Raw genomic sequence first — 21,937 nt, 5'->3', positions numbered from 1 at the left:
AAAAAGAAAGATGAAAAAAACAAAAAGAAAGGAAGAAATGGAGAAAAGAAAGAAAAAGAGATAAAAGGTATCTATCTAGAGCCTAGACGGTTGGCAGGATGGGATGGGATAATGAGACATCTTGTTACATATATAAACTTGCACACCCTATACCATGAGATTCAATCTTGTTATTTATTCGAAAACAACTTGTAACGATTTTTAAATGAGTACAATATTTTTCTAAATATCCTGGACCTAAATTAGTATCTTAAAACATTTTCTCTTTTAAAATAAATTTTAAGGCATGAATTTCGAATTTAGTGTCTTCATATAGTTTTTAATTTTAATTACCATATCCTGAGCTTGCGAGGTCTAGTTTCAAAATTAAAATCTTAGCTGTGGCGTATTATTAGCATATGCTCAAGAATTTTGAATATGCTTAAGAATTTTGTATTTACTATGCAGGCCAAGATTTTAATTTTTTTTTTATAAGATATCCACGGGGATGCCGGAAAATATCAGTTCTTTTCGAAAATCTATACTTCCTCGCCAAGATCATCCGAGATCTCCAACCATCCATATGTCTTGGTCACCCATCAACATGATTGAGATGGGCCTTGGACAACCCACTTGGCAATGCGGATCGTGTGCCGAAGTGACGGCATGGAGGTCCAAAAATGGTAGACCAGATGGGTCGACATTTCGCACAAAGTGGCGAACATGCCGAAACACGTAACATTGGGAGAGGCGATCCAAATCCCGCTGATATTTCCAATGGACCGTCGTATTAATAATCCCATGCTAACTTCCAGAAGGCAAGACGCAAATCCATTACCAAACGGAAAAAGGCAGCCTGATACGTCTTTTGACTCGGCGTCACTCCTCGCTGTCTTCTATTAATATCATCACCGGTTCGCAACCCTCGTCTCCGCCCAAGAAGTTTTTCGAACCCCAGCTCAGATTGGCTCTAAGATGGAGCTCAAGCCCGGCATGTCCGCTCTCGTCACCGGCGGCGCCTCCGGAATTGGTAACCTGATTTCTCTCGTTATTTCTTTGCCGTTTATGTTTTCTTTGGCCGAAGATTGTGGTAGAAAATTCAAAATTTCTGCGAGAGGTTTGTTCAGGGACTGTCAGTCATTAGGAAACTGGGTGAGATTGCCCTGTTTGGTAAAAAAAGGGAGAGAGCAAGGACAGGACAGGCTCTCGCCCTTCTTCTCCCCGTTCTCTTTCCTTCCGTGTTGGAAAGTGGAGTTTTATGTTGAAATAAGTTCGAGTGATGCCTTTTTTTATCGATTGGCAATTGGTGTGAAGATGTGATGGATGACTCAAAGGGTGGAAAGTGGAAAGAGTTTCTGATCGGTATGAACATCAAAAGTATAGATCAAAAGTACAAGTTTTACTTTTTTTTGCCCTCCATTTTTTATAAATTTGGTCAAATAATGGATATGGTGATGGGTCGCTTCGAACTTGTGTAACAACATAAAACCTCATCCGAAAGGCTAGCTAAGAAGGTGTTACTTGGGTTCTTTGGTTGTGTACAAACAATCAAGATCTATTCAGTATATAGCTGATGTGGGGCCAAAAACATGCCCATACAAGTCTTTACATACTTCTATTGAAGCTCTGATATTCTCATTAGGCTAAGGATCCAAATCCATTCAAATCCAATCAAAAGTACTATAAATCTAGTCATAAATACAACGATCAACTCTTGGTCAACCCAATTAGATCTATGTTGCAATATTCCCTACTCCACATGGGCCATGAACAGGTTCACTTTGATACTAGTGTTAAAAAATAAAAAATAAAATAAAGGGGAGGAATAGAATCACCTTCGGAATCTATTGAGATACTCGGAAGTTCACGTAGCCAGTATGTGGATATGGGTAGACTTGGTCTTGAGGTTTTGTCATACTTGATCTTAGAGTCCATCACTTATAGAAGTGCTCTAACATTCGGATTCCATAATAAGAGGAAAGTTGTTTCTGTTCCATCTCTTCTCCAACGGGCATATTTGTTTGGGATTACATATTTGTTACAGTGGGGTATCACATACTCCGTTTATTTGGATTTCATTTTGCCACAATGGTCAACAACTTGGGGGCTACTTGATGGTTTATGTCCTGCTGAATACACTTACTTGCGAAATTTTTATTTTCTCTAAGCTTTTGGATTCTGTTTTATCGACATATGTGTTCTTAGTGATGCTTAAGGACAAAGAGCTGATGTAGAGACCATGCGAGTTTTTTGTTCTTGAGAGTACTGTGATTGGCAAATAAACTGGGGTCGGCTCTGCTGGAGTTCGGCATATGTTGAACTGCCATCATGACCTTTTTGTTAGAAATTGCTATTATTATTTTTTAGTTATGTGGAAAAAAGTATATAAACCATCTTCATCCATTACATAGTCATCACTATCATGGACTTCGTACATGGTGCAATCTTTTTCTCCTATGGTTTTTTACTTATATTGTTTTTATTGTTTTCTTATTTTATGAATCCATTACTCATTGCTTTGAGCTGAAAGCTTCTTTTACACCATGAATAGCTAGGATTATAAATCTTGAAAATTGAAAAAAAGAAGTAACTCACATAAAATCTTAGGCAAATTGGAAGTTGGGTTTTTCCCGTCTTGCAGTTGCATAATGCTCGAATGGTACTTTGTCTGTTAAATAAAACCTTCTTGTGTATATAGGCTTATTCTACACTCTTTATCAGAGCAGATTTTCTGAACTATCAATTAAGTATATAGCATGAAGAGTAAATTCCTACATACCGAATATATTTAGGGCCTGTCTGAATCTCTGGTCACTTTACTATTTGCGGGCCTGTGACTGATGACAACAGAGGAAGTCTAATTTTTCAACATTTAAAACAAGTTACAATGCACTGACTGCTCTATTAATGTTTCTCCAAATGGCTCAAATCATAAAATATTCTGAAATATGATCTGTCAATATATTATAAGTTTTGTTTAGATCAGGATTCAGGAAATTTAAGAGATCAAAAGAGATCTTTAGATGTCAAACCAATGTGCCATTGTGCAATAATGTTTGTTATTACATGTTTCTTTGTAACGTAAAATTATCCTTATACAGGTAATGTGTATGTAAAGCCTATTACTAATTTTTCTATCAAACTTTTGTAGGTAAAGCACTTAGCTTGGCTCTTGCACAAAAAGGTGTATGTGTAACTGTGGTTGACAGCTCTGAAGAGAGGGGGAAGGAAGTTGCTCTTTTGATAGGAAAAGAGAATGAGAAGTTCCATCTGAAACTTAAATTTCCACCTGCTATGTTTATCAAGTGTGATGTGACGAATGCAAGTAAGTATTCCCATTTCCCAATTGCGTATGACAACTATCAATTTCTATACCTTAAGATATTTCATTGAAATTTGAAACTAAATAGATTCTATTAGTTATTTTTTGCTGCTTAAATTTTTCCAAGCTTAATACAGCAACACAAATATCTAAACTTCTATCCATCTTTTGGATTGAAGTCATTGGCCTAAATATGTGACTGGATTTCTCATTAGCTGAGGAGGTAAACTACTATATTACAATTACAAAAGTAACTGCATATGAAATATAATATAGCACAGTAAGGGGTACATACTGACTTACCATTGATGCTCTGCACATTATCACCTGAATTATGGATGAAGGATTCCTCTTTCTTTGTTATTTACCTTTATTCTACAAATGGTATTGTATATACTTCTCAGAAAAATAATCATTTTTGTAGATAGCTATTCTTCCGTGCTTCTTCTTTTAAAGCTTTGAATGTCCATGTACTAAAACAGACATATGAGTAAATCAATTGGATTATGGTTGTGAACATCAACCAAATGTTTCTAATGATTTATCATCTGCTATTACCATGAAGCGGTTGGATGATATTCACTTGCTGATCCTATGATAATATGCACTTGCAGAAATTATAGTTGTACAGAAGATGATAAATGACCACAACTAATGTTGTTGTGATCTTGAGCCATGATCTGCTGCAAAACATGATATAACAAGAACAACGTTTTGGAAGCTGTTACCTATGTATGCATCAAGTGGCCACAAGATTAATATCAAAAGCATAAAAAATAAATAAATTTTCGGAGAGGAACTAAACCAATTGTGGCAGTCCACCTGTATCTTCAGATCTGTAAATCATGACAAATGTTTCTTTTTTTTGATTTTGATGGTGCATGATATACTTTCGCAAGAGGGAATAACTACGTTTAAACGCTTTATGAACATTAATGCCATCCTTATGATTACATTTTTTATAAAATGAATTGAAGAGAAATCCATAGTTATCTTAATTTCCACCATTTAACTTAATTAAATATTATAGGAAGCTTATTGGTTCATATTGATCAGGTACATCTTAGAAATCATCGGTATGTAAATAAATTATTTGTATGTAAGTTCTTGACTCTTTATTTAATGGCCTTGTAATTGCAAATTAATAATGAGCAGGTGATGTTGCTGCTGCTTTTGAGAAGCATGTGGAGACCTATGGAGGACTCGATATCTGTATCAATAGTGCTGGAATTGGCAATATTGTTCCATTTGATCAAGACAAAACTGATGGGAATGGCACATGGAGACGTACTGTCAATGTTAACCTGACTGCACTTATTGATTGTACACGCATTGGGGTATGCATACTCATTAATAACTGTTACGCAATTCATTGTGATGACATAGCAAATTTCATTCTGAAACCTTAATCTAGAAACTTTTCTTTCTGCTACTTAAATATCTTATACACCCACTAAAATTGCGACTTCTTGAAGACAAAACTTGTGGATATATATTAGAGATTAGGTTATACTGAATATCCTACAGGCTAGATAGTATTTTTGAGCAGCAGAGCTGCTCACCTATATATCTGGGTGCTCTGTGAAATGTGAAGAAAGCTAGAATTTCAAGAAAATGATGAAAGGGATGAAACCTTTATCGCAAGAAGCCAAGAACTGTTGTGTGATGAAATTCATGATTGTATAAGTTGGCATTGTCAAGGTAGCAAAAAGCTATGGTTTGTAGTAATTCTTGGCAAGCAGATCAATATAATGCAAAACAGGCTGCCGGTGAGGTGCTTGGTCAAAAGAAAAGGAGAGAGCGGGAGTGAAGAACTTGATGAAAGCTACTATCAGTAGTAATTGAACACTTGAAGTCCTGCAACAAAAAATTCTAATGCTAGTATATATTGCGAGTTTGTGATCTGTATTATGCATACTAGTCTCTTGATTAAAAATTTTTAACCTCTTATATTTCCCAGGATACAAAAAACGAAAAGATAAAAGGAGAAAAAAGGAAGAGTTAATTAAATGGCTCAGACTACTGGTCTAATTGGATTTTTGACTTTCATTTCATTTTCTCATGATGGCAGAACTGGGGAAAGCTTAGACTAGATACTTGTAGAACTCAAAATTTTTACAATGATAGCACTTCCGTTCAATGGATGAGTTAACTCACTAATGTGTAAAATAGCTGGTTTTGTCCTACATCAATTGCTTCTCTCTTGTGGAGTTCCTCTTGTAGCATCTTTTAATGTTCTAAAGAATCTAAACAATAATGTGGACTCAACACTCAAAAGAACGACAAAATATATGATGAAGAATTATATTTTTCTTTTCACTAACTGCATCTATGTTTCTTTCTAACAATCTTGTAAGATTGTTACACTCAAGGTTTTGAGCAAGATTTTATGTCTGACGCGCTGAGGGGCACAGGGCATACTTTAGCGACTTCATAAGGTATTGGTTTGGTATAGGGACTTGGAACACCCTGTACCAACACGTTGTAAAAGTGCTCTGCCAAGTCCACCAGTGTACCATATATTGGTACTAGAATATACCATTGCCATACTATACCAATATGTCTTAGTTAGATACCAATATGGGGCACAATACTGAGGCTAAAAACATTAGTTTGGAGACTTGGGTTTCAGTTGGTCTTGTTGAGCAATGATTTTGATAGTTTGCTCCATGTTTTGGATTTTTATAAATGCAATATATTGGAAAACCGGTAAAATAAGAAAAATAATATATAAACAAAAAAAATCCAAGAGGGTGCATATTATGGTATTTGAAATTTTGAATACTTTTTATTGCTTGAAATTTTCTAAGTATGGTTGTGATATTTTTGGGGTGAAAGCTTGAAAGGCCGAAAACTGAAAAATAATAAATTATTAAAAAAAAGAAAAACATAAATAATCATTTTATATACGAGTCCAGTTTGCACCGTATCTTTCAATTTTTTTGACAACAATCTACTCTTCTTATTCATAACATTGTAAGTATCTAAATATTGTACGAGTGTTAAAATGCATAGAAATATGAAGTTGGTATGTTGATTACCATTGTATATGGTTCTATATATCGGTACATGAGTTACAATTTAAATTTTGAAAAGATCTAAAGATATAGAGCTGAGCTCGAATTATCCAAGTGCAACTTCAAATCTTGTGAATCCACTCAGTGGGGAAGGGAGGCTCAATCTATTCCTTCAACTCCTTTTAACCTCTTCTCCTCAACAAAAATAACGCTATTTAATCTTAATAAAATGCTTTTGGAGTCTGGAACTTAGTTACCTGAAGTGGGAACAGTTGCGGAAATGGATTTAGGTGTAAGTGCAGGGAAATGAATCTCTCAAAAAAGTTTAGAATAGGAAGCACTTTGGAAGTGTATGGGAAGAGATTTTCCTTAGAGATTATGAAACAAGAATGAGATTCTAGGTAGAACTTTTTTGCTAGGTGCTTGTAAGGTTTTGAGTTATCATCATAAGTAATTGACCCTTATTTTAACTCGAAAAAGTAAAAGTAAAAGTTGAAATTGAGGTCTGCCCTTGTATTGATTGCCATTCTATATTTAAAACCTGTGATTGAATTTTTTCTGGCTCTTAATTTCTAGGGTCATTTCATGTTTAATCCCTAGCCCATGCATAACTGTGTATAAGACAACCATAACTGTGTAAAGGACTAAATGTAAGATGGCATTCAAACAAAAGGATTGGATATTAATTTCCCAAATAAAAATGATATCTGACACTAGTCATACTTGAAGCAATAAAGAAATGAATCCTAAAATACACTGAATACCCAAATAATGATTGAACCTAGCATTGATGTTCATCCAGTGATATTTGGCTGAAACTCTGAACTGTATTGGAGTAATTGTTTGGGCTTTAGCTGAACAGATCATAAACACTATTCTATGATCAGGTCCAACCATGAGTGGTACATTATTCTTGAAACAGTTTGATTAGGTTCTGGCCAAAAGTTAACAGTTAAGACCTTTGTGATAAACCATACTTGTGCTTCATCCAAATGAGTTTCTTGTCAGTCATGTGCCTCAACCTAATAGAAAGTAGGTCTTCTATAAGAGGAAGTTTATTAATCCTTATCTTTTTGAATAGGTGGACGTCATTGTCCTAAGCAGCTTATCAAAATTTAAACTTCAATGTTCATAGGCAAAATAATGGGTTATGAAAGTAAGACTTTGAATAGACTGATAGAATAAGAGGTGACTTCCACCTTGGTGTCAATGAGTTTGGTTTCCTTAGTTCGCAAGCAGAGCACCCCCTAAGAGCCTGGCTTCAAAGGCCTCCTTCCCTTGTGAATGTGATGAGCAATTTGCTGGAAGGCCTGGCCCACTAGCTAAAAAGAAAAAAAGAAACACAATAAGTCAAATTAGAATCAATTGTCCCTTCAGATTTTCGGATGGGGGAAATGAGGAAAAGTAATAATGTTGCACCACTATGGCATTCACTTACTGTCTGATGGGGAAAGATGTGATGGAGAATTGGATTGGCCCTGTGGGGGTACCAGAGGGAATAAAAAATGACATGCAGTCCCGGTAGTTTGAGATTCTGCATTGCAACATTTCTTTTCCAATTTCAAGGAATTTCTGGATCGTCCCTTCCATATTTAAGGCCTTTCCACCAAGTCTTTTTATGCTTATCCTACCTTTATGTTTTTCTCATCACTCTCCACAAACTGTAATTGCTGAAATCAAAGTGCCCCAAGCTGTGTTCAACAAAAGAAAAATAAAAAATAAACAATGCCTCAGGTTGTTGATTTGGCCATGTCATTCTAACTCTGTTAGAAAATTGATAGGCTAGTAAAACAGAGTCAATTTTTCTTTTCTTCTTTATAGTCTTCTTTTAGAACATTTTCAAAGTCACACAATTTTTATGGCTAATAGATCTTGTAATTGGTTTAGTTTTATTGCTACTAAGCATTATAATAAATCTATGTGAAGTCTTACTAACCAGCATGAGTAAAAACAATGATAAGATGATTTTTTTTTTTTTTTGTATTTTCAGAAGCTTTATTAGAGAGGTTGCCTCTTACTTATAAACAGCATTTCTTAAAAGTGTTTTGATTGTATTTCCTTTAATCAGCACAAATGTCTAGAAACAAGATGAAAGTCATAGTCAAGGTCGCATAGAAAGAACTAACTCGAGTAGTTGCAGATGATGGATAAGGTTACTATGCTATAGTTATTTTTGGATTTTTGTACTATTTTCGGAAAATAATTGGTTTTGAACACTAGTGCCTGAAATTGAATTAAAGGATGTATACTCTCCATATAAAGATCTTCTAATTTAGAGGATGCTCATTTCAAAATTTTGCCCTAGAAGATGAAGATCTATATATTGAGTATGGTTGCGGCATATGACAATTTATATTTAAAAATATAGTTTATTAGTTAAAAATATTAATTAGTTGATTTTTATTTTTATGGTTATATATGATATATAGGGTTGGAAATGGGCTAAAGCCAGCTTAAGGTCTGATGGGTAGGGCTGGCTTCAGGTTGGGCCTCGAGTCAAGCCCGATATTGTTCGTGTTGGGCTTGGTCCTAAAAATAGGACCCAAATAATTTTTAGGCTGGGCTTGGCCAATGCTTGGGCTAGTCAGAAGCCCAAGCCTGACTTCTGGCCCAAAGCCAGATTCGAAACTTGGCTTGATCTTAGCCCGAATTCATTATTAGGATCTTTTGCCAGGAATTCATTATTAGGTTAGTCTAGAGCAAGGTCCGTCGTACCGATGTACTGGTGGGGCGCCGGTACTGGTTCGGTACCGGTCTTGGTTCACGCATCCAAAAGCTCCAAAAAAATTTGGAATCGGTACGGGTTGGTTCGGATTGGTACGGGCCGATATGGGCCGGTACCAGTTTTTAACACCGAACCGGACCGGTTAGAGCTGGTACCGGTTCGGTATGGGCCGGTTCAGCATTTCTTGGTCTAAGCATTGTGCCAATTGGGCCAAGAATTTTTGGTCAATTGAGGCAATTCAGGTTGGGCCCAACCTTTTAGCTAAAACAGGCTTATTCGGGTCATCCCAAAGGGGCTTCGGCTGGGATTTGGGAAGAAATTTTGAGCCTAAGCTCAGACTGAAGCCCTAACAAATTTTTTGGGCTGCACTTAAGCTAGTGTGTGGCCCATCCTGGCCTAGTTCCAAGCCCTAATGACATGACAAGATTGTGTTTGAAGTCTAACAAGCCTTTATTAAATAACATTATGGGCCCCCTACATAGGAATCCTGGCTTCTCCCATGGTTGGGGCATGACTTGGGTTGTCGGAAAACTTGCACAAGAAAAATAGTTAAGGCCACTTCTGCTGTGACCTATTTTAAGCGATGTGAACATTAGCTTGGCTAAATTCTATAAAAACTGGAAGAGGAAGATGACTTGTGGAATACTATTGTTACAAAGAGATATTAAAAGACTTGTTGGAATCAAGGTTTGCCGTATCGGTACCGACCTCCGTACCGGTACCGGATCCTGTACCGGTGCCATACTATTATAGTGTCGGTACGGTACAGTATGCGGTATGTCTGGCAAATCGAGTGTCGGCATCGGACCGGTACTGTCGGGTATGGTACGGTACAACATACCATGGCTGGAATAGAATGCTTTCAAGTCTATAGCTTCAAACTTAGGCTTAACAATTTTGATTTTATTTATCTAATTTTTAATTTTCCATTGAAAATGGGCCTATTTTATCTGTAAGATTTTGTTGTTATAACAGATAAGAATGTTTAGTTAATATATACTGTGTAAAATATACTGAAAGCTCCTTCTATTAGTTATCTGATCACAAATATTTTTCTCAGATTCAAACAATGCTATCTAGAAAAAAGCCTGGTGTGATAATAAATCTGGGCTCAGCCTCAGGTCTTTATCCCTTGTATGCTGACCCTATTTATTCTGCTACAAAAGGTTTGTCTCTCTCTTCTCTGACTTCATTGTCCAACTGTCCAAGTTTCAACTTCTTAAATGAACTACACAGAATATGGACTTACAACCATCTTTTCAGCTTATATTTTCTGTTATGTTCTGTGTGTATCAATTTTGGATATATGAACAACAAAACATTCATATATGTATGTATGTTTCCATATGTGGTATAGTTATCTTGCTCTGGGTGGACCAAGTTTGTCACTTTTCCTACTGGAAGATGACAGTTGCATCTCCCATCTAATGCTTGAGCTAGCATAGGTGTATCTTTGTCATTTGACTGCTGCCACCAATGCACATTTTTTTGATTTATTGATTACTTCACTGTTTAATGCAGTAGTGGCCACATTTAAATTATAGAAGTACTCCCATACAACTAACACTATCTAATACAATCCATGGTGGTGAAACTGTCATCTTCCAGTAAAACCAAGATATGAACTTTGGTTTCGCAGGAACATTGCATCAACATATATATACTTTTGTATGTTTGCACATGTATATGCTGTTGAATTAGAATAATTTGCTCAACTAAGGCATGCAAACCATTAAAGTAAAACTAATCACATGATATAGCAACAAATAATAAATTTCATGCACTTAGTCATGGCTTGGTGCAAGAATAAGGGTCATAAAGTTTTATTGTTGACAAGCAAATAAACCATCTATAATATTGTAGACTTGTCATTACATACAATGATATCAAGTATGACTTCACATTTTATCCATATGAGAATTTTATAATATACATTGATATAACAACTTGAAATTTAACTAATATTCATTAGGAATCCCTTTGTTTTTCAAATATGAAAAATGGTTCCACCAGCATTTTATGTTATCTATGGACATGATTATGTTCATATGCTCTTGCCAGTATTAACTTAAGAACCAAGACTCTATCTAGCCTATTTTTCTTCTTTTTTGTTCCGGGGGTTTTTTTTGTTTGGGGTGGTGGTGGTTAGGATTCTATCTTGCTTTTTCATATGCACAAGCATGAAATTAAATCACAGTGCAATCTCATGAGAACATAAATTAACTGGCTTGGATTCATTTGAATTGAACATAGATTAAAGTTTTCCAAGTCTGAAGGACATAGCCAAGAGTTTCACATTAAATATCATACGAGCATAATGTCAAACCATATGATGGTTGATATTAAAATAGTTTTGCACTAGACAGGTACTAGAATTGGGTTGTTGCGGTTCAGGTTGTCTGCAGGAAACAATTCTTAGTTGAATATGTGCGTGTGGATTTTTCCAGCTGCACATTAATCTAGAGTCCATTATTCTTGGAAGAGTGCCTAGATTTGCCCAAAAATCAAAATGAATCTGTGGAGGCATGGTTAGAGAGCCATGTCACTAGGATTTAGTCAGGTATTGGACTGTAAATCTGCTTTCCTTTGATCATGGAGCTTCATCATGGTGGCACAAGAGGTGATGCCCCATTTTATGCATATGTTGAGGAAGAGCACCCAGGTGACACTATGCTGGTCGTTATTCAAGTACCATGCGATCATCATGTTTGTGGCAGCATTATGTCTCGAGAGTTTACACAATAGGAAAAGGAATATCATGGTATCAATTAAGGTTCGCCGGACCGACCGTACCGACGTATCGGTGAGCACCGATACCAGTTGGAACCGGTACCGAACCGGAGACGCGCACGCGGACGCGACCGCGCGTGGACGTCAAAAAAAAATTTACAAAACAAAAAAAAGGGTCTGCGCGCGGACACGTTAAATGCTGCAGAGTGGCATCGCGGCCGCGGCCGCGTGTGAACGTCAAAAGAAAAAACAAAAAACGGGCGCGGACGCGCCACTTTATGGCATTAAATGGCCCACGTGGGCTGGCATCCCGCATGGGCGCGCTGCCGCACGAGGAACCGCGTGCAGGCGCGATTCTTTGCTGGGGAACCAGTCGTGGGCGTGGTTCCCTATGCGGAGAATTGCGCGCGGGCGTAGGGAATTGCGCGCGTTCGTGCGATTCTCCGCTTGCGCGTCTGCGCGCGATTCCCATAAAAAAACACTACGCACGCGATTCTCCGCTCGCACATCTGCGCGCGATTCCCAGAAAAAAAAAGCACCATTCTCTTTATATATTCTTTGGTCTGCTTCTTTATGTTCAGTTTCTTTTGCAATTTTGCCCTTGGCAAGTCTACAGAAGCAACATGGGCCACCTCATAGTGCACGTGTCTCTCTTTCTTTCTCTCTCTTTTGGAGCAATTTGAGCATGTGAAATTCGTTGCCTAAATGAGCCACTGAATTAACACATTATATCTAGCACAAGAGATATGTAGATGGTGCAATTGGTTCAAAACAAATACCAATATCAGGACTAAATATTACTTCGATGGCAGGTATATAGAGCTCATAGGAACCTTAGAAATGTACGTATAAAAATGACATTAAAATACCAATAATAGAATTGAAATTGAAGAAAAACTTAAGGGTGTCAACCGGCAAAGTTGGTAAAGTCTCTTGTATTGATATAAGAAGTTTGGGTTTGATCTCAGCCTTATCCTGATTTTGAGCTAGACTTCCACCTAGTTCTCGAGAAAAATGGAAGTAGAAATTCTCATGGAGAAATATCACAATAATAAAATTTTCACATAATGTGGACTAATAATCATAAACAAATTGCAAAGGTACATGTTCGTTGGTACATATCAAAGTGACACCACCTAACAGATGAATTACGTAACCACCATAACCATTCAGCCTATTCTCAACTATTTGTGGTCTGCATTATGGATCCTCATTCGTCAAGTATTGCCATTTAGTTTCTCCATATCTTTTTTATAAACTCCATCCATGATTCCATGTTATCTTATATATCTTCTGCTCTTTTTCTTACAATCTTAAACACAAATTAAAGTACCTCCTCTTGCTGGAGCATTTGCAAATCTTTGTTGTATATATCTATACCCAAGGTTTGTTGAATCGATATTGAAGGCCGTACTAGTTGGCGACCAATTAGGCAAGATATAGGTCCATATTGTGGCATTTCGGGCATATCAAAACAGGGAGAGTTGGAGAGGGAGGGAGAGAGGGAGAAAGGAAGGGAGGGAGGGAGGGAGAGGGATGAAGGGGGAAAGAAGGAGAGGAAGGAAGGAGAGAGAGGCCGAGAGAGAGGCTTCGATTTGGTGAGAGAGAGGGGGAGAGAGAGGCCGAGAGTATGGGTAGCAATCGGGTCGGGTCAGACATAATGGGTCGGGTCAGATGTAGGTCGGGTCAGAAAATCATAAACTTGAACCTGATCTGTTTATTAAACAGGTCAGAAATTACAACCTGAACCTGACTTATTTATTAAACAGGTAACCCGACCCAACCCGTTTAATCTGTTTAATAAACTGCCGAACCCGACCCCACCTACCTGACCCGATCCGACCCGATCCGTTTAATAATTGTCCTCGGAGACCTCGACAGCTTGAAAAATTTCAACAGATCGGAGCTCTCCGAGACTCCAATGCGTTGTCGAGCCTCACGTACCGCCCGTCGTCAGAGGAGATGGGAGAGGCGAGATGGGTCCTCTGCTTCACCGATCGGAGAAAAAGAGCGTGTTGAAGCTGCAACTGCTGCTGCCTCTCCATCTCGTTGAGCGACCGCTTCAGTAGACCTCCGGCCGCCGTGGCTCCTCCTTCGCCGCCGGCGGGCTTCGATCGGTTCGGCAACAACGGCATCTAGATCGTGGATCCAGCTCCGAACTCGAAGCCCCCGCAGAGATCGCGCCCCGGGAACCCAGATGCTATGGCTTCGTAAAGATCACGTACCAAGGGATGATCCGGATCCTTGGAGGATATCTAGAGTTAGGGTTTGATACCTCTCTGTCTTTGGATCCGAACCAGAGAGTGGGGTTGATGATCGGGGGGGGCGGTAGGAGCGAAGGAGAGCTAGGTTCAAGCCTTTGAAGAAGGGGGGGGCCTTGACGTCGGCCGGGCCGCCAGCTGGGGGGAAGGCGAGGGGCTGCTTGACGATGTTGCGGAGGGTGGCCTTGTTGTTGGGCTTGACGAAGGGTGTCCGGTCATAGAGAAGCTCGTAGAGGAGGACGCGACGCTGCCATGGGACTGTGGGAGCGGCTGACGGCGACCTCGTGGGCGACATACTCGTGGGTGTCGACGAAGGAGCAGGACCGGGCGGCGACTGGCTCAGCGACGAATCGGCGGGAGGGGAGAGAGGGGGTCGGCTTGCGGGGGTGGAAGAGGCAGTCGGGGAGGCAGGAGGGGTCGTCGGCACCGTCGGAGGGGTCGGAGGCGGCGGGCTCGAGGGTGGGGGAGGAGGTGGACTAGAGGGAGAGGTCGAACCAAAAAAAAAGGGGGCACCGATGCCCAGGTGAACATGGAGAGAATATTTTAAACGAGTGATGGATCCTTGTGGGTTGTGGCCCTTATCCAACCTGACCCATATATTAAACGGGTTATACAGGTTAAACAGGTTAGACATCTTAAACCTGTATCCGACCCAATTAATAAATAGGTTAAACGGGTCAATCTGTTTATGATCCGAACCTGTTTAGGCCAAACCCAAACCTGTTTATGGGGGGTCGAACACGGGTCGGGTTGGCGGGTCGGGTCATATTTTGCCACCCTTAGCCGAGAGAGAGGCTTGGATTTGGTGAGAGAGAGAGGGAGAGAGTGGGAGAGAAAGAGGAGGAAGAGGGAGGGAGAGGAAGGGAGGGAGAGAGAGGCTCGGATCTGGTGAGAGAGAGCGACTTACCTGGGTTGTAAGGCGTTGCTGTAGAACCGGCTGGGGACGGAGGGGTTGCGGATAGCATTTCGATATGGCGAAGGGGGGCAAACGAAGGCAAAGAGGGGCTATTGGGCATTTTTATGTTGCGAACCGAAAGGGAGGTTTGAATCGTGGCGGTAATCGATTGGCCCGGCTTGGCATGCTCCAAACCGGCAAGTTCGGCAAACTGTGTCTATACCATTTTAATCATTTTCCATCACTTTGTTTTTATCCTTAATTTGTGCAATTCATAAACTTTTTTTAACATATTCATTTCTTTATTTTTCTAGTTTTTTCACAAATCCATCTTAACATTCTTATTTTTTTCATACTCAACTTGTTTTCCACACATACTATTGTTTTTATAAAATTGCTCTTTGAAGCATGCTTTATAAGCCTCAAATATTCTGCATCAAAAACTTCATTTATGATGGAAAAGAAAATTCCTCTATATAAACCAACTCTCCCCTAACTTCAAATCCCACGCAAATGGTTGTCTCCTCTATCCGTCCTTATTATTCAATATTGTTTCCTTTCGCTTAGCCTTGCTATCACCTCTCCTACTTTAGCTTTACCTAGAATAACCTTGCACTTTCCTCCTACAAATAGCACTTGCTTTTTGGATAAGTTATTAGAAATCTTTCACTATCGAATGCAAGCTTCCTTGCCTCTGTTTCCATTTCTTTCTCCCCTAACATTTCAGCCTCCAATTTTTCCATCTTCATTCTCTTTGAGTTCGAACTCTTCTCTATTAGTTTACTAGTTAATGCTTCTGACTATGAACCTTTTGCATTGCATAAACAGCTTCTTCCAACCACCAAACCCAGGGATGGAATTGGTGTTTTGCGTGAAACTACTCTACCTAGATTAGACTTGATTCATCCATATGAATAGATGACACTATCATGGCTTGACATGAGATTCTTCACTAGGTCCATTGATGCTTTTCATGTGTTCGGATCTAGTGGGCTTTCTCCATCACTTATCCAAAAGGAGTTGGCATCTTAGTGCTTTCATTAGTCTTCTTAACCTTCTCTCATGGCATTCCAATGGTTGTATATTGCATTACCATCCCTCCATGATTCACCCAATGACTGTTCCCGAAGTACTTAGAGAATTACAAACTTTTCTACAAAACCTTCTAAATTCACATGGTTGGTAATATTGGAGCCTTTGCACTTTCTTTTGAGGAGTGCTTGACATTTGAGTTCCTCTACTTATGTCGTTGGTGCGTTGAGGTTATGTCTCAAGCTCCTAATTGATGTTGCCTTAGCATTAATTGCTTTTTGGTATGAAACTTAGTAACTTGCAAATAAACTTAACCAAGACAGCAATTCACCCCTAAGTCTACCCGATTCTTCTAGGTAAATGGATTTTTTTGACTTGCAACATTTGTTCATGCCAAACTCCTAATTCATTGTATCTCCTCCATACCTAAAAAATTCACCTTTCTCCATGATCAACCTTTTCGCAAATTTATACTATACCCATCTATAGGAACCATTCTTTCAAAAACCTACTAGGAGTTTGAAGAAAAGAGGAAAAGACTCTTTGAGCCAATCAGCCAACCATCAAGCACGATTCTAATTCTGTGTTATTAAGCTCCCATTATAAGCTCTGTGATGTCTAGGAACTTGCAAACATCATTGCAGAAGATCATAGCTTTGAACTTCTTAAGGTTGTTCCACTTATATGCTTCCCATTAAAAGCAAGATCACTTAAAATAGGCTCCATTTCCCCCTAATTTTGACAAATCAATGGTAAGTATAGAAGCTTGATGTAGATAGAGCATGCTATATCCATTCTCAAGTTCTCATATTCAACCCTTTTAAGTGTTTGATAAATAAAAATCACTCATATCTCCCAATCTATTGTCCTGATGGGAAGTTGATAGATGTTTCTTCATCATCTAAAGATCATGCTTGCCATTTTTCGTTTCTTTTCCACATAATAACCCAATACCTTTTCCATACTCCTCTCCTTAATCTTGGTCCAGTTTTGCTAGGAAATTTTCTTGGTTGCATAGGATATTAAAATCACATTTCGCCCTTGGTAAAGTAACAATTACGAAAGCTTTCTCCTGTTCTTCCCTCTTAATGACCTCCACGCCTCATCTGCCCTTTATGTAGCTACAAGGAAGATCCCTACACCAAGGATCGCCGAATCGGTACTGGTAGGCATACCGATTGGCACCGCTACCGGTTCGGGACTGGTACGGTTGGCCGGTTCGGGCCGATACAGATCGGTACGGGCCAGTACCGGTTTTTAACAACTAACCAGATCGGTCAGAGTCAGTACCGGTTCGGTACAGGCTGAATCGACCGGTACGGGCCGGTTCAGCATTTCTTGCACTACATTGGGCTCTTGTGTTTGAAGCCTCCGCATCAAAAGCACCTCATGACATTTCTACAAGCTTTTCTAACATGTATCAGTGACCTCAAGATATAATAAAAAATCTTTTTTGGGAAATTTGCTGAGAAGAGAGTAGCACTTCACCTTTTGCTTTGTGGCAAATGATTCATCATACCTCTCCCCCCCCCCCCCCCCCCCCCCCCCCCCAAAAAAAAAAAGAGGGAAAAATCTGGCTATTTTGATATCCTTCCTAAGAATCAGATCTTAACTTGGCCTGCTAGAAAGCCCTTATTTGATGATTAAATCTGGTTTCTCTAAGTGATTAGTGCTATAATGGTGCTCCTTTGATGCTCTAGACAACATTTTGTGGACTTAGATGTCCACTAGAAAAATTATGCTCTGTGATCCGAGCCACTGATTTCATCTGCTTCATCATTGATGCAGGTTAAGGCTTGGTCATTGTCTTCATCTCTATCAGAAGCATGTGACAATAGCTGGAATAATGATAAATGGATAGGGGGTACAAATATAGTCCTAGTGTTACTTATACTTTTTCCCAATCTCACGGGAAAAGGAACCAAAAGCTTGATGTGTAATTATAGTTTATAATCATGGGTTGATTGAGTAAATGCTTAAGAGCCAAAAAGCCTTGCCTAACATATGCTGTAAAAGCAAGCATCAAGGATTTATTCCCTTGCACACATACATGCATGCATACGTACATAAGTAAATGCATGTGTGCATGTATGTATGTCTGATTCACTGGGCTATATAGAATGTTTATGCACTCAGAATTTTGTGTTTAACAGGTGGTGTTGTCTTATTCACTAGAGCACTTGCTCCACTAAAACGCCGAGGAATTCGTGTCAATGTGCTTTGCCCTGAGGTAATGTATACTTGGAAGTTGGAATTAATGAAGTTAAAATTATTTTTACTTCTCGAATAATTTTTCTTTTTTAAAATTCAGAGTTCCTTAGAATAAGATTTATTTAAGCTTATTTCAAAATGTCCTATATTAATTATTGTTAAGTACCATACAAAGCCAACTCTTAGTAGTTGGGAAAAGGCTTGATAATTATAGTTAGGAGGCTGTTCTTAAGATAAATAGAATCTTGGAGTCAGTGTGTTCATGTCAATAAATATCCAGACTACTTATGCCATGTCCAAGGTGTTAAAAGAACCATCTACTTACTATTTCTATTCAATATCATACATTGTAGAATATGTGAACGCATGTTTCGTTTTTTAAATTAGTTAGAAAAATTAAAAATTGAAATTATTTTAAGAATGCGAAATTGTAAATTTATGAACTTTTGATTTATTTGGTGGAAATTGTTGTTTGATAGATACAATCATATTTATTATGAGTAAGATGTGTTTTCGAATCAATTTCTATGTTTTAAGTGAGTAAGTGCAAACAAGATTATATTTCTAAGAATCCTATACTTTTCTATTTCTTTTTTTCTTTTTTTCTTTTCCCCCTGATTTTAAAACTTGTAATGGATTTGTCAGCTCATACTTAGTGAGTAACATGATGAAGATTTGTATCAATATCAGTTAGCGTCTTTTCATGTGAACTGAATGTTCTCTAAAAATCCATGTAGTGACGAGTAAATTTATTTTCTTGTTGTTCCTAAATTATACAGCAGATATGGAATAGTGCTTGCTCATGATCTTATTATTGATCTGTAATTTGTCTACACTCACTCTCTAATCACATGCAGTTTATTCAAACTGAGATGGCATCAAAGGTGGATCCTAAACTAATTAACGCACTTGGTGGCTTCCTCTCCATGGAGATGGTTGTGAATGGTATGCTATCTTGATGATGGTTGCTAAGTTTGTACAAGCTTCATGAAAAAACTTCAAATTCATTGAATTTAAATATTTCAATTTTAAAGTTATGATTTGATATTATTGGTATCTATATTTGATTGCCATTCACACTTTCTTTCTTTGGTAGTTTTATTATTAGTCTTGAACTCTTGATATTATTTATATCTTGTTGTACTAGTAGTTCTGGTTGCAAATTTTTTTAAAAGAATTGATGCTCGTAATAGTTAATATAGGTTGCAGTGTGATGCTTACAATTATGGTTCCCAGCATGGTTTGCCATACTAGCTGATATTGGTGCGTACGACCGTACGATATAGTACAGATATTGGATCGGTATGTGGTATGGGAGGCGCACCGAGTGTCGATATGCCAAACCAGCCCCATACAACCGACACAGTAACAAGATGGCACTGGCATAGATTCTGGTAGTGAGACAGTGAACCTTGGTTCCCATTACTAGTTTCAGTACCTGTACCAGTATCTAGCTGGTACAATGTTAGTACAAGGTGGTTCATGATACCGACATTCAGTACACTCCTTGTACCCGAGTATGGGTTCGCTACTGGTATGTTATGGTATACTCAGTATCAGGCAAAATGGTCTAGTATTGTGTACTGTTATTTAAGACCCAAAAGTAGTTGTTAATTTGAACAAATTTTGGAGTATGCATCTTTATCACGTCTACATAATTCTTCCATTATAAATACTATATTACCTCTTGTAATATGTATTTGGGATTATGCACATACCAGATACTTTTAAGATATCTAATTATAGTACTCTTAGAATTAACATACAACTAGAATCAGATTGGAAGATTTGGACCACATGCAATTGTATGATAAAGTATACTACATGAGAAAAATTATAGGGCTTCAACTAGCCAGCTTGTATAATAAATGATTGTAGATCTTTTGAGAGCATATGCATGTACAAAATTATTGGCATATACAATAAACAATAAATCAAAATTAAAGGTTTTGTCTGTTCATGATTTCCTTCATATTTTCTAATATATCTCCATATTTTACTTGACGTAGGTGCATTTGAGCTTATTAAAGATGAGAGCAAGGCTGGTGCTTGTCTATGGATCACTAAACGTAAAGGCATGGAGTATTGGCCTACACCAATGGAAGAAAGAAAGTATTTATTGCAGCCATATAAGTCAAAAAGAAGATTTGTGTACACTACAGCTTCTAAAATTGATTTACCCGATACTTTTGAGAAAATGTGAGTTGCTCTGTCTTTTGTTACATAACTTTTCTAGATAGCTCTTTTTGGCCGAAGTCCTAGGTTATTACAAATGGTATTAAAGTGGGCCTAGCTCATGGCCCATGTTTAACTAGAGGACACTGTAGGTCCCTTTTGGGGATGAACACAAGTTGGTTGTGATGTTTCTATTTTAGATTGGACAATTCCTTTGTGAGGAAACCAAGTCTTAATGGGGGGAGAGGACCTATGTGGGCATGTGTTTAGTCCCACATTGATCATTTGTTTGGGAGGTCTTGGGTGTTTTACATAGAATCAAGGATCCCAATTATGAACTTTCTGGCTAGCCCTTTTAGGGTGAGGTCTTGGGTCGCTATTAATTATCTCAAATTTAAAAAGATCATCAATCATGTAATAAATCTTATATCACAATATAAAGAAACTGGTTCAATCAGAGTTACAAGGTTCCTTTTATTTTACCTAGTTGTATGCTAGATTTTTGAAATTTCTCAGTGATTCATTGGTACTTTAATGATAAATTTGAAGTACAGTTTAGGATAAAATGTGTAGGTTTGCTTCTATTCAAATTATTTAACGTGAAGTACTTGAGTCTTGACATGGGTGTTATAAACGGAAAGATTGTGTTAGCAATTAGATCAGTTGCTTTCTATTCCACTCCATGAGGTAAATGGCCTGTACAATCTCACAGCTGGTAATTGGTGTTAACTTTTGGCGTCATTAACCTTTCAATATCTAGGAAACTTTTATTAGCTTTTTCACCCTGAGGCCAGCTATTCTAGAAACAGGTACTTTTTGTAATCTAGTCCCTTACATGGAGTCTACCACTGTCAATCTTGTTGCTAATGAAAGCTGCCTCTGTAACTTGACATCCTAGCAGACTCGTCCCAAATATGATCAACTTGATGTTTGTCACAACTTGACTTCGTCTTGGGTTATCGGCTTCCTCCTTATTAGCCCTTAATTGTGTGTTTACTGCAAATGCCATGCCAACTGAAATAAACTTGTTAGAAGTCATTGAAAAAGCATGCACAGATCCTGAGTCCTTTTATTGTTGTTAACCCTAAGATTTGATTACTCAGATCAGAGAGTAGCTCCAATAGATTTATCAAGTTGGCTCCACAGATGCTCTGTTTTCCATGTTTGCCACCTAGAATGTTTGATCATTATGGACATTGGATTATAGAGCCAAACACAACATTGAATCAGCTGCTTCTTTTCTCACAGCTTGGACTTGACATGTTATTCGCCTCTTTGATTACCATAAAAGTAATCTTCACTTCTTTCTGATAACATGAGTTCATGATTCCATGTTCTAGTCCCATTTCTTTTCTGAGTTCTGATCCTTGCAGATGTTTCCGAAATCTTGTAGTTATTGATAAATCTACAATATGTTTAATGATCTTTCAGTTTCCAGTTTTTAATGTTTCTTCCTCTACTTGTTTCAATCCTTGTGTAAGCCTGAGAAATGGGGTTATTTTGTGGAGAAAGGAAGCTTTATCATCTGGATCTTTCATGTTCTTCACCTTTGCTGTAGCTTTTCTACAGTGTCTTAAATTAAATCCCATT

At 38.2% G+C, this 21,937-nt stretch overlaps 1 protein-coding gene across 1 annotated transcript; it reads left to right on the top strand.

Annotated features, from left to right (window-relative positions):
• The first annotated feature begins 753 nt into the window (after nucleotides 1-753).
• Nucleotides 754-20,399, top strand: LOC120109079 (15-hydroxyprostaglandin dehydrogenase [NAD(+)]-like). Its single transcript, XM_039122814.1, has 7 exons — nucleotides 754-1,009; nucleotides 3,131-3,304; nucleotides 4,457-4,638; nucleotides 10,104-10,209; nucleotides 18,115-18,191; nucleotides 19,030-19,117; nucleotides 20,182-20,399. Exons 1-7 carry the CDS (start codon nucleotides 955-957, stop codon nucleotides 20,373-20,375), a joined length of 876 nt encoding a protein of 291 aa, XP_038978742.1. The 5' UTR covers nucleotides 754-954; the 3' UTR covers nucleotides 20,376-20,399.
• The last annotated feature ends 1,538 nt before the right edge of the window (nucleotides 20,400-21,937 follow it).

This window comes from Phoenix dactylifera, unplaced genomic scaffold (genome assembly GCF_009389715.1).
Source record: "Phoenix dactylifera cultivar Barhee BC4 unplaced genomic scaffold, palm_55x_up_171113_PBpolish2nd_filt_p 001775F, whole genome shotgun sequence".
NCBI classification, from domain to species: Eukaryota; Viridiplantae; Streptophyta; class Magnoliopsida; order Arecales; family Arecaceae; genus Phoenix; species Phoenix dactylifera.
Note: the sequence above shows the minus strand (reverse complement) of the source record. Positions and strands in the feature narration are given on the sequence as shown.

Coding starts and splice junctions, on each gene's coding strand:
- LOC120109079 (XM_039122814.1), top strand. CDS start 955: ATGGAGCTCAAGCCCGGCATGTCCGCTCTCGTCACCGGCGGCGCCTCC. Junction 4,639..10,103: donor TTGATTGTACACGCATTGGG/GTATGCATACTC, acceptor TATTTTTCTCAG/ATTCAAACAATGCTATCTAG. Junction 19,118..20,181: donor CATGGAGATGGTTGTGAATG/GTATGCTATCTT, acceptor TACTTGACGTAG/GTGCATTTGAGCTTATTAAA.